The 14,658-nt window shown below is 37.0% G+C and overlaps 1 protein-coding gene across 1 annotated transcript in view; it reads right to left on the bottom strand.

Moving 5' to 3' along the window:
* The window catches only part of ETV1 (ETS variant transcription factor 1), a 66,709-nt gene that overhangs the window by 23,549 nt on the left and 28,502 nt on the right, over nucleotides 1-14,658 (bottom strand). The window contains 6 exon segments of the mRNA XM_032182098.1: nucleotides 3,187-3,438; nucleotides 7,129-7,186; nucleotides 7,188-7,280; nucleotides 7,282-7,315; nucleotides 8,834-8,865; nucleotides 8,867-8,961. Coding sequence (XP_032037989.1) covers nucleotides 3,187-3,438; nucleotides 7,129-7,186; nucleotides 7,188-7,280; nucleotides 7,282-7,315; nucleotides 8,834-8,865; nucleotides 8,867-8,961 — 564 coding nt within the window.

Below are 14,658 nucleotides of genomic sequence, written 5' to 3' on the forward strand. Positions count from 1 at the left end.
AACTGAAGATGTCATTGCAAAATTATTTTTATTATTAATCTACATGCATAGCTGAAGTCATTACTTGGTATATTTGCAAATAGACTAAGTGAAGTAGGAAGCATCAAGCCTAAAAGGGTCCTACCTCAAAATAAAGCCTAGAACAGAGGAAGCTCAAAGCTCCTCAAGTTGACCTTTTCATTAAAATAACCAAACACATGGACTGAATTGTAGAAGTACTAACTGTTCAAGAATTTCCATTATTAACCCTTGTAAACAAATATCTTGGGAAGGCTTCTAGGGCATATTCATCAACCATGTAAAATCTCCAAGTTCTATATGTTGCTGGATATACCATTAGGTACTAAATATATCTGTGACTAGCAGCCCAAAAAAAAATTGTGGCAGAAAAAGTCTGATTGGACACGTATGATGCATTGTGACTTCTAGAAGTGTAGATGGATAAGGAAGAGCTTCTACTTTGTTGACATTTTTCTTTTTCCATTATCTCAAACATTCTGCAGTAGAAATTGCATACCTGCAATTACAATTACAACTAATTGATCTGCCATTTCCCATGTCATAATTAATGTCATGTTTTAATAGAGTTATAATCATTCCATAATAATGCTTTTCATTCACCAGCTTCCCACAAAATATAAAAGTATAGTGCACAAAAGCAATGAACTTTTATGAGGGCTCTTTCAAAAACATCCAAAAGGAACATCTTGGTGCATTACAATGAACTTTTTAAATATATTTCTATATTCTTATCCGAGCTGCAGTAAAATAGCATGCAAAAAAAGACTTTTCACTCTAACATTCCTCCTTCCCTGAACATCCATAGGTGAAAAATGAAATCAATGATTCAGTGACAAATACATTATGTTTCCTAAGGGGTTATTTAATGTACTCCTAGTAAGGATGGAAAATGATGGTTTCTAGAGAACAGATGGTAACAAGACAAAATATCAACAGACCACAGTTGTTGACTGCAATTTATGGAGTGTACAGATGTGTCAACTTAAATGCAGTGATTCTGAGGCCAATAAAAGTACTTCCTGATACCAACAGATTAATTTTTCATGACCACTGGTTACACAGCTATTACATTTTTAAAAACTAATTATTTGTCACAAAAGAAACAATCTTCCTCAGACGTCATTACTATAAAGCGAAATGTTGTTCTTGCTGGCACAAAAATAAAAAATAATAATAATAAAAAAAGAGCATTTTAGAATTGACACAAGTTTGCACATCTTCCTTTCAGAATAAAATTTGCTGTTTTTTTTTTTTTTTCCCATAAAGAATATTACAATGAAAGATGAATGCTAGCAGCCAACCCAGATTTAAAGTAATAGCATGCAATAAGGAGATCCCACTTCCTAGCCAAATATGAAGCATGCTTACAAAAGGGCCTTTTTTCACCCTTTAATTAGCAGGATGAATAACGGTGCTTGTGAAGGTTGCAAGGGACTGGCAGTGCCTGAAGCTGCAGTCCCTATTTATTATCCATAGCCACATTAACTATGCAGACAGTCTCTCCCATGCTGTTCTGTAAGACTAAAGATACACGACTGCCAAAGCACATATCTCAGAACCTTAATCAATGAACAGGTTTAGTTCTTGCTTTCATCCTTTAATCTGAACCTATGTTCATGTTGTCTTATACTTCAGCTTGGATAAATATTTCATATTTCCTCCTTATTCCCCTCCTTGTATATCCCTAACTCAAATTCATCAAAGGATTGGTTATTTGCTTGCAAAGAATAAGAAAGGAGAAACTCTACTTTCCAAATTCCCCTGGTCTAAGATAGGGATCAGTTCTAAAACAAGCACTTTCTATAAAGATACCAAAGAAACTCCACTAAATAGACAATGTTAAGTTAGCTATAGAAAAGATGATAAAAACAATTTTTTCACTGTATCAACTGCAAAACAATTTGTCATAGGCTAAACTTCCAAAGGAGACCTCAATTCAACAGCCACACAGTGTTTGCAAAAGAAACTGCAAAAGCATCTAGCACGACTGAACAGAAGGTAAGCACTGGAGGCACGGCAGTGCCCAGAAGTCAGGCAAGGCTCAAAAAGACGCTGCCCCAAATTAGGGTATGTGTGTATGAAAGCAATGCACCCTCCCCTGGGAGTGCCATAAGAACTCACTGAAAACCCTTCTCTTTAACAGTGTGGCATACACGAACCAGGACAGAAGGCCTGGACTGATGAGGAGCTGCAGAAATCGCTTACATAGGAATTGAAAGATGTGTTTTTGACTGAATTTTGTCAAACACCATACTGTTTACCCCATTTACCCTATCCAGCCTGCTCCATGCAATTTTAACCTTAGCTTCCCTCTCCTCGTTACTTGGTACTCATCACTAAACTCTGTTTTTTGCTTCCCAATTCTCTCTCTCTTTCCCCAAATATAATATAAATATTATTTTTAAATTGTGGCAAAGTAACCTAAAATTTCAAATGTTATTCCTTTGATTCATGTTTTTATCCTTTTTGACCAGAAGCTATTCAGAGTGGGCTCTGCCACCACCTCCTCTATTTTGTAGAGCAATAACGCTCATTTTGGTTGCCCTATGAGCACAATAATAATAATAAACATTATTAATAGCAACAGCTTATTCTCTACATCAGCAATCTGGCATCACAGATTATGTACCTCCACAAAACACAGCAGTATGCACAAATTGAGAAGCTGACACAATTTGGCTGATTCTTCTCCCTCATTGGTTTTATAGCTGTATAAACCCCACTTCAGCGGAGTTACTCCTGATTTAAAGCAGTGCAGGCAAGAGGAGAGTCCTCTACTTCTGGCGGACAAATGAAAGAGCTCATAAAATGGAGCATACAAATTTAGAGGTCAGAGATGAGATAATGCAGAGCAAGCCCCCTCTTAAGCAAAGCTCATTTTGCACCCATGATTATTTCTTCTCCAGCTTCTTTAACCTGTGTATTGTCTGGACAGAGAGTTCTGGAAATGAAAACCTCCACAGAGCAAGACAAGGCAACAGTGGCACGAGACACCTTGTACTATGTGGCAATCTCACTACTTTTCAAGTTATATTGGACATCAATTACTTTGGGAGATTTAGAAGCCAGAAGAGCAAGTTCCAATTCATAGAATCAAAACATCAATAGCACTAGCTTGGACTCATTTATTACTTTACTATGCATAATAAGGAGAGTCTCACCTACCTGAATCATATGCAAAATCTCTAGGTTCCTGTTTAATCATCAGAGGAGGGGGGAAATTTTGACTGGCTGCACTGCCAACCATAGCGTTGTGTTCATACACTGGATCGTGATACTCCTGCTTAAAACCTTGAGGTGGGAAAGGGATGTTTGGCTCAGACATCTGCCGCTGATATATTGGACGTCCTTCCCTTGGCATTGCAGGCAGAGGTGGAAAAGAATTGCAAGGTTCAGAGAGCTGGCGGCGAAATCTAGGACACAAGTTAGAGAGGTCATGTAAAGGACTTAAGCTACATTCCATTCACAAAGATCTTCACAGATCATGATTAGCAAGAGGGTTTATCGCTTCCTCAATAGTAAACATTTTGTTTATGATAATGCCAAATGCTGCCATCAGGATTATGATCATGGCTGTGTTGCAGAACAGCAAGAAGCAAAGTGACATACCCCCACCTATTAATACCAGCTCTAGTACCTGCCCCCACCACCATGTTCTTTCCTTCAGTGTCCCTCTCTCATCAAAAGAGGCCAACCAAAAATGTACCAGCTTCAAACCGCAGAAAGACTGACGTTTTCCTACCACAGTAACATGAAAGAGGCTTATGTGGAGCTCTCTGTTGTTTCATGAGAATGAATGACGTATTGCTTGTACTCTAATTTACTCTTGCAGTTCTTACTGTTACATGGAAACCATTCTGACCATGACAACAAACACAACCATTTTGAACAAAGAGTATTGTCCTGTTGAAACACCTGGAATCATGCCAGGGTATAAGTTCCACAGTTCTGTCCTCTCGGGGATAGCGCCGTGGGAGGTCTACCTGCAAAACTGGTATTGTATTCCAGAAGAGAATATAAGCACTCCAGAAAAAGGACAGCATACAGATTTTTGTTAAGAGAAGCAAAGCCTAAGTATTTTCCTCCTGCCTTAACTTCTTCCCATAGTTATTTCCACACAAAAAGAAGTAGTCCACACAAACCAAGCCGCCACTTACTACTCCAAAATACTCTTCAATAAGCATAACATGTGAGAATTCAGTTTTAAATCAACTTAATTTCCATGCAGCACTGCTCAAGAACCTACATTTGTTGTTTCTTCCATAAAACAGGAATGAAAAATTTAGAATGTAATTATTAGGACATCTGTGGGTTCAGAAGCCTAGAGAATACAAGGATGCTATTTTCCCACCATGCTCTGATGAACTGCACAAAGTGTTCCTGTCATCTCCTATAGATTACCGCAAGTGGTAGTAACCATCGCCACCAGGAATTGTGTCTGCACTAATCCACAGCAAATGCAATGTTCTTGCAACAAACTGCTTACTAGCCCCCGTTATCACTCATCATGAAAGCATACTTTTTTCTTTTTCTTTTTTCTTTTAAAAAAAAGAGAAACCTGCGTCTTTCTCTGCCAGTTTCACACCGTCACACTAAAAATCAAGAATTAATCACTCTTCAGCTTCCTGTACTTTGCAGCAGAACTGACTTTCCCTCATGACAGCAAAAGCAGACATTCTCTTGGAGAAAATGGGGTGAAATGAAGAAGGAGGGTTTTGATTGCATAAGCAACACAGTCCTTGAATATCATCTTATATGTAGTATGTGTTTCTGAAACAATTTTAACCCTACTAACATCTGTCAAAATACTGCTGTGAACTTGGTCTGACAAATATTTACTGTCATAGCTTAATTACAAATACTGTGGGAGCTACAGGGATAGAAACTATTACAATGTAGCACTGGAGACAAAATTATTTTTTTAATGCTGCTGTAAATAATCTGTTTTGGCAATAGAAAGAGTACTGCACTGTAACATTGGTTTTTGCAATTCCACCTACACCTGCAGGAAAATAAACTTAGAACCTCAAAATGTATTATGAAACAGTTAGGCTGACTGGCACTGCATTCATTTCCCTCTTTTCCTTTTTCATTAGCCAAAAAAAGAAGCAGAAATTATCATTAAGAACTTCAAGGAGTGAATCAGAAAATTGCAACTTGAAGTTAAAATAAGAAACAGGCTCACTCACAAAGCCTCAAAGGAAGTTAATAATACTTGTTGTACTGGAAGCTTTGTATGGAATCAAGCCATTTGTTTATACAAGTGGATTTGATTCCTGTTGGTACTTGTTAGGACCACTTATATTCATGCCCTGTATGAAGATGTATGGGCTGTATGTTCCAGATACTGATCCTATCTATACCACCAACGCATGTTCCAAAGAAAAATGCTTGGAGTTATAGATTTATATACAAAGTTACACAGGTAGGTTATTTGTTTAAATGACATTGTCTGAATACATTCATTGTTGTAGCTATCATCTTGTAAATCAGGAAGATGTGAATTGCACAAAAATATCAAGTACATATTTGTTTCAAAAATGGAGAAGATTCAAAGTAAAGAGGAAAATGGTGAAAAAAAAATAATAATATGTATCTTCCACTACAAATCATACTTTCTTTAAAAAAATAGAAAAATGAGATTTTGCCCTGAGTCAGCTAATTGGACTTCACTAAAAACACGTTATGTTCTATCACTGAAGGAAAGCATCAGTGCAAAATGTAATAAAGAACATGAATTTCAAAGACATGGGGAAAAAATCATGTAAAGGAACTCATAAAGCTTGTACAGAACAAGAGTTATGGTTATAGGAAAATAAACTAGGGTGTATGCAAATCTTTATAAATATTCAAATTAAAGGCTGACATACAGCTACAGTATTGTCTTTACAAGTTGCTCTAAATCCAAAGATTTTTTTCATCTGTAAAATACTATTGATCTCTGCACAGAAGCCATTTAGCTTTTGGAGATTTCAGTCTCCTGACAACTTGGGTGTATATACAAAAACACAGTTATCCACCCTCCTGCAATCAAAACTGCATCCTGGCTTCACTGAGGGCTGGTGTAGTTAGACCACAGTCAAGGATGGGGGAAACAGCATTATGGCAGTTTACAGGGCTGATTCAGTGTTTCTTTACCACCATAAAGGGCATACAGACCTTGGGTAATATTTAAATACTATCTCAGCAGAGCACAAAATGGCTATATAAACTGTAGCGACCTCCTCCAGATTTGATCTGCACAAATCCCTGGAGATAATAGCCCTTATTAGAGCAGATGCATGCAAATCACACTCCGACAACTGTGATTTCTTTTCAGGTGCTTCTTAATTTGTTAATGTGTAAGTGCTAAGACAAGTCTCTAAACATATATATCACCTCTATATATAGCTGAAATTCAAAATGCTCAGAGCAATCACACAACACAGCAAACAAAAAACAGGTTCATGTAATAAAGGTTAGGATTAATAGAATTCCACAAACAAGTGTTTGGTCTCAAAAATAAGGGAAATTCACTAAGCATATTTGTTGGCAAAACTGAGCTAAAAAGACAGTCAGTTGTCTGGGGACTTCCAACATACCGAAACAAAACAGGGTGACTTAAGGACAGTTTAAGCTTTAATTCTAGTCTCCAGTTTTGTGGCTTTTACTCAGACTAAATGTTTATTTGAACACAGTTTATGTTGGCATGTAAGTTTGTTTGAAATACTATATTTCTAAAGGGATTGGAAAATGATCCACCCTTCATTGAATATTCTGAAGCAGTAGCACATACGGCTACTTATCTCTTGGACCGGTAAATTTCTTAGCAGGAGACAGATTAGCCAGGATCAACGCCTGCTGATGACTTCATCTCGTGGGGCTTACTAGACTCAAGTGAATCACCCTCAGAGTCAGCAGAAGCAGGTCACTAAAACCGTATCATTGCCAATATCAACTCCTACTGAAGCCCCTCAAGCAGGGTGCCAGTCTTTCATAAAACATACATTTCTGACATTCTGACCTTACCTGGCTTGAAGCCAGTGCTGCCCTATATGAGAGACACACGTCTACCATTGAAATAAACTTCTGCATAGGTCCTGCACACATTCTGTGTTTTAACCTGTGAATCCATAGGGAAGCTGTTGTCTTGAATGGACTGGGATGGAGGGAGATGGGCCGGGAAAAACCCGGTCAGGTTTAGGAGTCTGAGCTGAGTTTGGGGAGGCATGGTGCAGCGGTGACACAGGAGTGCTGGATGGTGTTGGTGGGTTGGAGGGGCCTCATTCCCACTTGTGGCTTCTGATCATAGGCACTATTAGAAAAGCAAGGAGAAAGAAGGTTAGGTTATTTTCTCTGCAAAAACGTGTAGCACGTATGTTCAGGAAAAAAAAAAAAATGCAAGTATCACATATAGCTTTTTATTACAGATACTTTATTAAGCAGTTTGGAGCAGAGAAATTCTCTACACGAAGAGGAGCACAGAAAAAAAAAAATTTTAAAGGCAAGTGGTTCAAAACAGCATTTTTTTCTCATGGGGCCTAGAAATGTATTTTTAAAGGATTCAGTCTTACACTGACATTCTAACAAGAGATACACAAAGTACACAAACATGGTATTGTATTATATGCACCTGGACTAGAGTGCAAAGAGCTGGCAGTGCCTGTCAAGACTCTTTTTTAGAGCTTGCACAAAACCACAAAGTGAAACAGTAAAACAATGAATGCAGTTAGAGGGAAGGGATCTGACCCAGAAAAACAATGCTATGCTGGCTTAGCTACCCACACTAAGATGTCAGCAGGCTCTCCTGATAGGTTTTCTGTCTCTGTCTCAAAAATAAAGTTTAAGTCCTGCAAATATAAAGGAGTTCCAGAACAGGAATGGACCTTAGTACCTTTGATTATTCTTGTTTCTGAACAGGAAAAACACAGACAAAAGGCAGATAGTAAGCATGAACTTGGCATACTTTCCTGTGTCAGATCTCCCAGCACCCATCAAATCTGGTAATGTACACATTTGATTTTTAAATCAAAACCATTCCTCTATGACTGTCGAAGGTGCCAGTCTGTTTTTAGTTTTCTTTCACACGGTAAAAAAGTTAAATGCAAATTATTTAAGTGCTATCAGTTTTAGTAGTACGTTAATGAGAACAAAAACTCACTAGCAAGATTAAACATTCTAAAATTGACTGAAATGTCAGTAAGACATTTCACTGCTAAAGGAAGGAGTGACATGTAAGTGCAAAACCAAAACAACGTCAATAAAGAATGCAGTCATATCAAGCCCCCAGAATTATTAAAGTTTTACTATTTACCCTTATAAAAGACAATTTGCTTTTGAAAAGATAACAAAGATGCAGATCCTAATGAAATACTATTTCAAATTGTAATCATCCTTGAATGCACACATATATAATTGCAAAACATGTCAAATACCTCAGGCCTGCCAATCTCTTGCTTGTTACACAGATCTTGCTCTCTTTCCTAATGTGTATAATGCATTTTGAAAGTACTTTAACACACACAACTCATACAAACCAGACACTCCTTCCATTTCACACTTGCACCCCGAGTTTCTAAATTCGGGCTATCTCCCATGAAGGAGGAATAGAGAATATGCATTTTGATGAAAAACACTGCTTTAAATAGTTATATGTTTGATATAACTGTAAACAACACCATCAGTGTTCATCAGCTAAATGCATTATCTCATCAGGCTGCTATCTGCTGAAGAGGGAACTTTTATAAGATCTCTATTATGGCTTTATAACTCTTTAGTCAGTCCTCATTTAAATCAGCAGTTCTCACAGCAAACATATTCCTGATTGCTTTACCTGACATTGTACAGGCACTTTTCCCCATAACCTGAACTTGAATGGTTGTTCTTGACTGCAAGCAGAGCCAAGTTCCGAACATGGGCTATGGGGTTCCTTCTTGATTTCACAGGAGACCATGAAAAGCACTGGAAAGAGAAAGAAAAATATAATTGAAAACCAAGTACAACATTAACAATGAGCTTTCTCAAGTAAATAGACACTGCTAATTAAGCACATGATTAATTAAACCATTGTAATACTAAAAACAATATAGGAAATAAACATTTCAAGGATTTTCTTCATGTGTCAACTGAAAAATAGACACCAGAGATCCTTTGCATTGGCTATTAGCACTTTTATTGTTTAATAGAATGATGGCCAGGATCCCATCTCATTTAGCAGGAAAATAACAGCTAACTTATATTTGGCTTAACTACTGTAAATGTTGTCAGGGCAAAATACTTTCCAGGCACCAAATGTTTCTAAGTATTATTAGTGAGGTAGCTTTTAGCTATAAATGCAATAGCAGATCACTTCAAAGAAGCCACACAAATTACTCCAAATAAATTTCTCATATACCAGCCTCAGGTTTATATTCGGTCACCTTTTTCTCCCACAGAATACATGAAAATTTGCAGTGAAACTATGAAATTGGGTGATTACATGTTTCTTTAGTTTATACAAATAATATCTGGAAAAAACACATGAGAAATGCCTTCAGGTACGCTTTCTCAAAAATGCACAATGTAAAATTTGGGCCTCGCCGAAGTCAACACTAAATGTGACAGACACAAATGGAGAAAAAAAAATAGGCCATGCTTTTTTAATAGCCAAAAGAACATAGGGCGTATGACAGAAATGCATCGTTAATGAGAAGCACAAATTGGTCTGGATTAAGCTAAAGGTCAAAGGTAAAGATAAGTTAACTAGCATATTAGTTTAAGCAGCCAACTTTCCTTTATTTCAAAGGTAACCTTAACCAAAATTAAAACAGAAGAAATTCAAAGTTCACCTAATGTAGGCAAATCTAAATTTAGTGGCTAGGAGACAAAGGACTAAAGAAACAGGTGTTTAATCAGCTTGAAACATACCCTTCAATTTTTATTATTATTTATTTATTTATTTTTTAAAAAAAAGAGATTTCAAATCCATTTTTGAACTCTGAGCAGCCTAGAGTTTTTTGGGGATCAACTCTCATGACTGGGTTTTGCTGTTGTCACCAAAACACCAGTTTGGACATCATGCTCCAGCCTGACACCAACAGTACGCCTCTGCAGAAATCCACATATATGCAAAAGTCTCTGTTAGAGAAGCTCAATGCAAAATTAGGTCATTATTATTACTGTTAAGAAGAATCTTGTCCTTTCCGTTGCAACCTGACCCGAAAAACAAGTTGTTACATGCTATATACTTTCTATTAAGAGGGATGTGCATGCCACGTGGACAGGGTTGTTGTGAGGGAAAGGTTAATGAAACATTAAGAAGTGAGCATTAGAACGAATAAACCCCAGTTTATTATGCTAGATCTTGATTCCTGATTCTCACCACTGGTTCTCCCACAACTGGGGCAATGTTCAGAGAACTTTTTCACAAACTGATCATCTTCCTCTTACATGACAGCTCATATTATTATCTCTGCAGCTGAGACATCTGCCAAGATATCGCTGATTATTTTCCCATGTATTTTCACAGAATGCAAAAAATTGTCTCTAAGACTGCTATTCAGCTATTTTATTTGGTGGACAGTAGTAACCTATCTAGAAAGATTACATACGAAAAGCAGAGAGTAAAACAGGCACAGAACACAGCAACACAGCACAGTAACTTAAGAAAACAAGAGATGAAAAGTGGTGAACAACACAACAAGAGAATAAATCTTTCTGCATACAATTGTATAAATTTACAATAAAACAAAAGACAATTGGGACTTCTTGAATCAAGGTTTTTAACTGTAGTAGTAAAGCAACTGCGCCCATGGTCAGCTTTCTACTGCAAAGAGGCTGACATCCAGTAGCTTGGTTGGGTTTACACTAGTGAACTTTTACTGCTGACTATCTCACACGTCTTGGTCAGATAATAATGCACACTGTGCGTTTAATGTGTATGATGGAAACCCACATCTCAGAACCGTGGCTCCGGCACAGAGGCAGGCAAAACTCTTCGACTTGATCGGAGGAAGTAAAACCACAACTGTAACAAGACTTTTCTAAGCCAGTATCACATACTTGCACAAGGTCACACGCGGCATTATTTTTTTTATTATTATTATTATTTTTATTTTAACTTTGCTACTTCCTCAGAGTTAATCTGTTATGAAAAATTATACTTCCCTTATTTTATTTTTAAATAACGGGAGTACAGAGACTCCCACACCCAGCCCTGTGCGGAGAACTGGCTGGGTATTTCTCACAGCGCTGAGAGCCTGAACGTCTGCTAACAGGCAGTTTTTCCAGCTCACTGGCACAGGCACAAGTGAAAGCAGCACATTCATTTTGTGCAATTTGCTTTACCTTCCCACATGGAGTTGGTGCAATGTAAAAGGCTGTTAAGTACTACAATTATTCCTTATATCAAATCACCCTCATCTGGAGTCATGATCAACACTAATTAAATTACTTTCACTGAACACGTGCTCCAGCCTGCTGCCTCGGCTGCGAGGTACATTTTATTTTGCTTACTGTACAGTCCTAGCAAGGTATAGGGCACAGTGCTAGGAGGCATCTGTGCTGTAGTTTTAATTAAAGTTTACCTCACCTTCCTCCCAGCTTTATAAGCTAGGGTAAAGTGTATCAAATCAAGTAGGTTAACGCCTTCATTTCATTTAGGGAAAGCATTATAGTCCAAAGTGATTTTATATTAGATCTTTATCTTAACTATGTCCAGAAATATAATGTAGCTGTAAAATTTAAAACCTTCCTCCGGCAGTCCCCTGACACAGTCACCATGCTAAGCTTTATCTGTAACTTTTAAGTGTATGTTCTATAGGAAGAAAGGAAAAAAGATAGTCTGAGAAAAATACTTTCTATGCTTGGGGGGGAGGGGGCTTTCATGAAGGCTACTTGACCTTTGAAACCACATCTTAAGTGTGGCTGAAGATGACAGACTTATTCCAACTAAAAAATTTCAAACATTTAAAACAGTTCCTCACATCATCACTGCCACCTCCACCCATTGCTCTTCATTTTAGTATGACACTTATTTCATAGTGTACCTATTAAAAGAGTTTTTAAACACACATAGTTTTGCAAAGCTGGATTTTATATTCCTTTTTCATTCACTTTTCATTTGATGAGAGCAAGGTTGCTTATTTATATAATCTAATTTTAGTGCAGCATACCCAACTACCAACATCCAAATTAAAAATACATTTTGAGCAACCAGCTCCTCACCACTTCATTCTTCCTGATGGCAAATTCATTTTACTTAACCCCAGAAGTGAGTCTCAACCCTATTACGGCAACAGGCACTATGCCTTAATAACGACCTTATTAAGAAGTGACCAAGGGCCAAGATTTCATCCCAAGTGATTACTTACAGATAACTACTTCCCAACTTGAAGGCAAACAATCTTAGAACCTGTATTTAGATGGCCATCTTCAAAACCTCATCTCAAATACTGGGGAAAATAAGGATTATTAGCACCAGAACAGGCTCAATGCTCCTGCCTGGAGCTTCTCTGAAGCCAACATGCAGACATAAGGCAAGCAGAAGGACTGCTACCATCTGCAGCAAATTGATTACGCTATAATGCATTACTGTAATGCATATTCTCTGTGTATAGATATATCTATGTAGCTTTGCAGAATAAGAGGACTTGTATTTTATATCTAATATGGTGTTCCATAGTCTTACATTAGTATTCTGTGTTTTTAAGTGTTTTTATAGTAATCAATGACTATGTCACCATGTTATGAACTTGCACAGAACATGCAGAAATATGAGCTGCTACCCCTCGTTTTGAAGTGTTCCGCTCCTTGGAGTGGGGATTAGTCTGCCAACATGTAATGATCACTTTGCTCATAACAAAACCCAGTTTAAGACCCAAATGAAGAAGAGTATTATTAAGAACTTTGAAATTAAAGAAGAAATCTGTTTGTCTTAGAGGAGACTGATTTGTGTACTCCCTAGGCTGACAAACAGGAAATGTACCATCATGGACAGAACTGAACCTCGTCTTTTGAGAAAGCCCCAGAAATGCACTGCATCAAATGTAAATGCCAAGTTTTCACATATTTTTCTCTTCAATTATTCATATTTTTCTATTCTATTTCAAGAAACGATTATTCAAGATGAAGAAATCAAAAATATTTTAAATGAAATTGAGTCATTTCTCCTTTGAGCAAAAAGCTATTTTATAACAAATATTTTATAACTTATTTTATAACAAATTTATAACAATTTATAACAAATTTCAGATTCCTACCCATAGCACAATATAAAATTTGATTTTATTTTCTGGGGAACAGATTTAAACATATTTTTAGGGCATTAAATATTTCTGGTAATTCAACAATGTTGGTGAACATCAGGCAATCTTGACTCCACAGATCAAAAAAGACAAAAACGTCTTATTATCAACATTTGTAGCATTTACTATATGGTATTAAATCAACTAAGAACAGTAAATTCACTTGTTAGTGAACTCCGGTGACTCTTAAGTAATACTACTTTCATCTTCAATGAGTTTGCGAGCTTTGTGTACCTGCAGAGAAAAGGATGCAACATGGAATTCACTGTAAATCATGCACTGGACATTTCTGCTCTGTTTCTGAATTGCTTTTCACTTTTATGCCCTCACACCACTGTCTAAACCCAACTTTGCAAATAAACTGATTCATTTTTTTTGATTAATTGAGACAAAACTGTTAATAGGCAACATAAGTTTACAGAGCTTTCCTGAATACGTTTGAATAGATAGGGTTTGATTTTCATAAAAGCAAGACAAAACCAGAGAAATTTCTGTGTGAATACCACTACAGCTCCAGGTGCTGGACTAACTGAAGTTAGTACTCGGTAAAATTTCAAAAGCAAGAAAAGCAGGTCCCTGTACCGATAAAGCCAATACTGTCACACTTTGAATCCATCTCCTGATGCACGCAGAAATGCAGCAGGCACTCCAGATACATCAGAGTCTCTCAAAGATTCTTTTCCAGTACATTTACCTCTGCCAAGCTCTCCCCTTCCCCCAGCACACAAAAATCCATTACTAAAGGGTCTAATCTCAGCTATCAGCACAGAGTGCCTTTTATGGAGCCATTAAACCATTTCTCTTGTTTACAGTGCCTGAAGAAAGATGTGAATTATGTCTGTGACAAAACAGGCGATAACATTTCTAAACTGCTATCAAAATGCAAACTGAAATACACTTAAGGACAGGGACCCTAATACATGTTTTTGCAATTTTCCTCACTCAGTGTAACTGAACAGCACTCACCTGATGATTCAAAGAAATTATTTATGTTATAAGTACAACAGGTAAATATTTTAATTAAAAAAAAAGAAAAGGGCAAGAAAGAAAATCTGTTTTCAATAAACCAGCATTTATTGAACGGTTCATTCAAGAGGATAAAATGATGGTTACTTATCTGATAGCAATGACCCTAGGTGCTCTTATTAGCAGACATTAAAATAAATAAATAAATAAAGCCGATTATGATGTGGGTTCATCTGAGGCCTGAAACAATCTAATTCTGCAACAGTAACCATTTAAACTGTACATTCAGTATAGGTGTTTAAGAATTTGATGCAATGAACTATGAAACTAAATACTTCCTACAGGACCTTCTCATGTGGGATTGCCAGAATTTATACCCCATTTTCTGAGAGGTTTCAAAAATATGTAT

Source organism: Aythya fuligula, chromosome 2 (genome assembly GCF_009819795.1).
Source record: "Aythya fuligula isolate bAytFul2 chromosome 2, bAytFul2.pri, whole genome shotgun sequence".
Taxonomy (NCBI): domain Eukaryota; kingdom Metazoa; phylum Chordata; class Aves; order Anseriformes; family Anatidae; genus Aythya; species Aythya fuligula.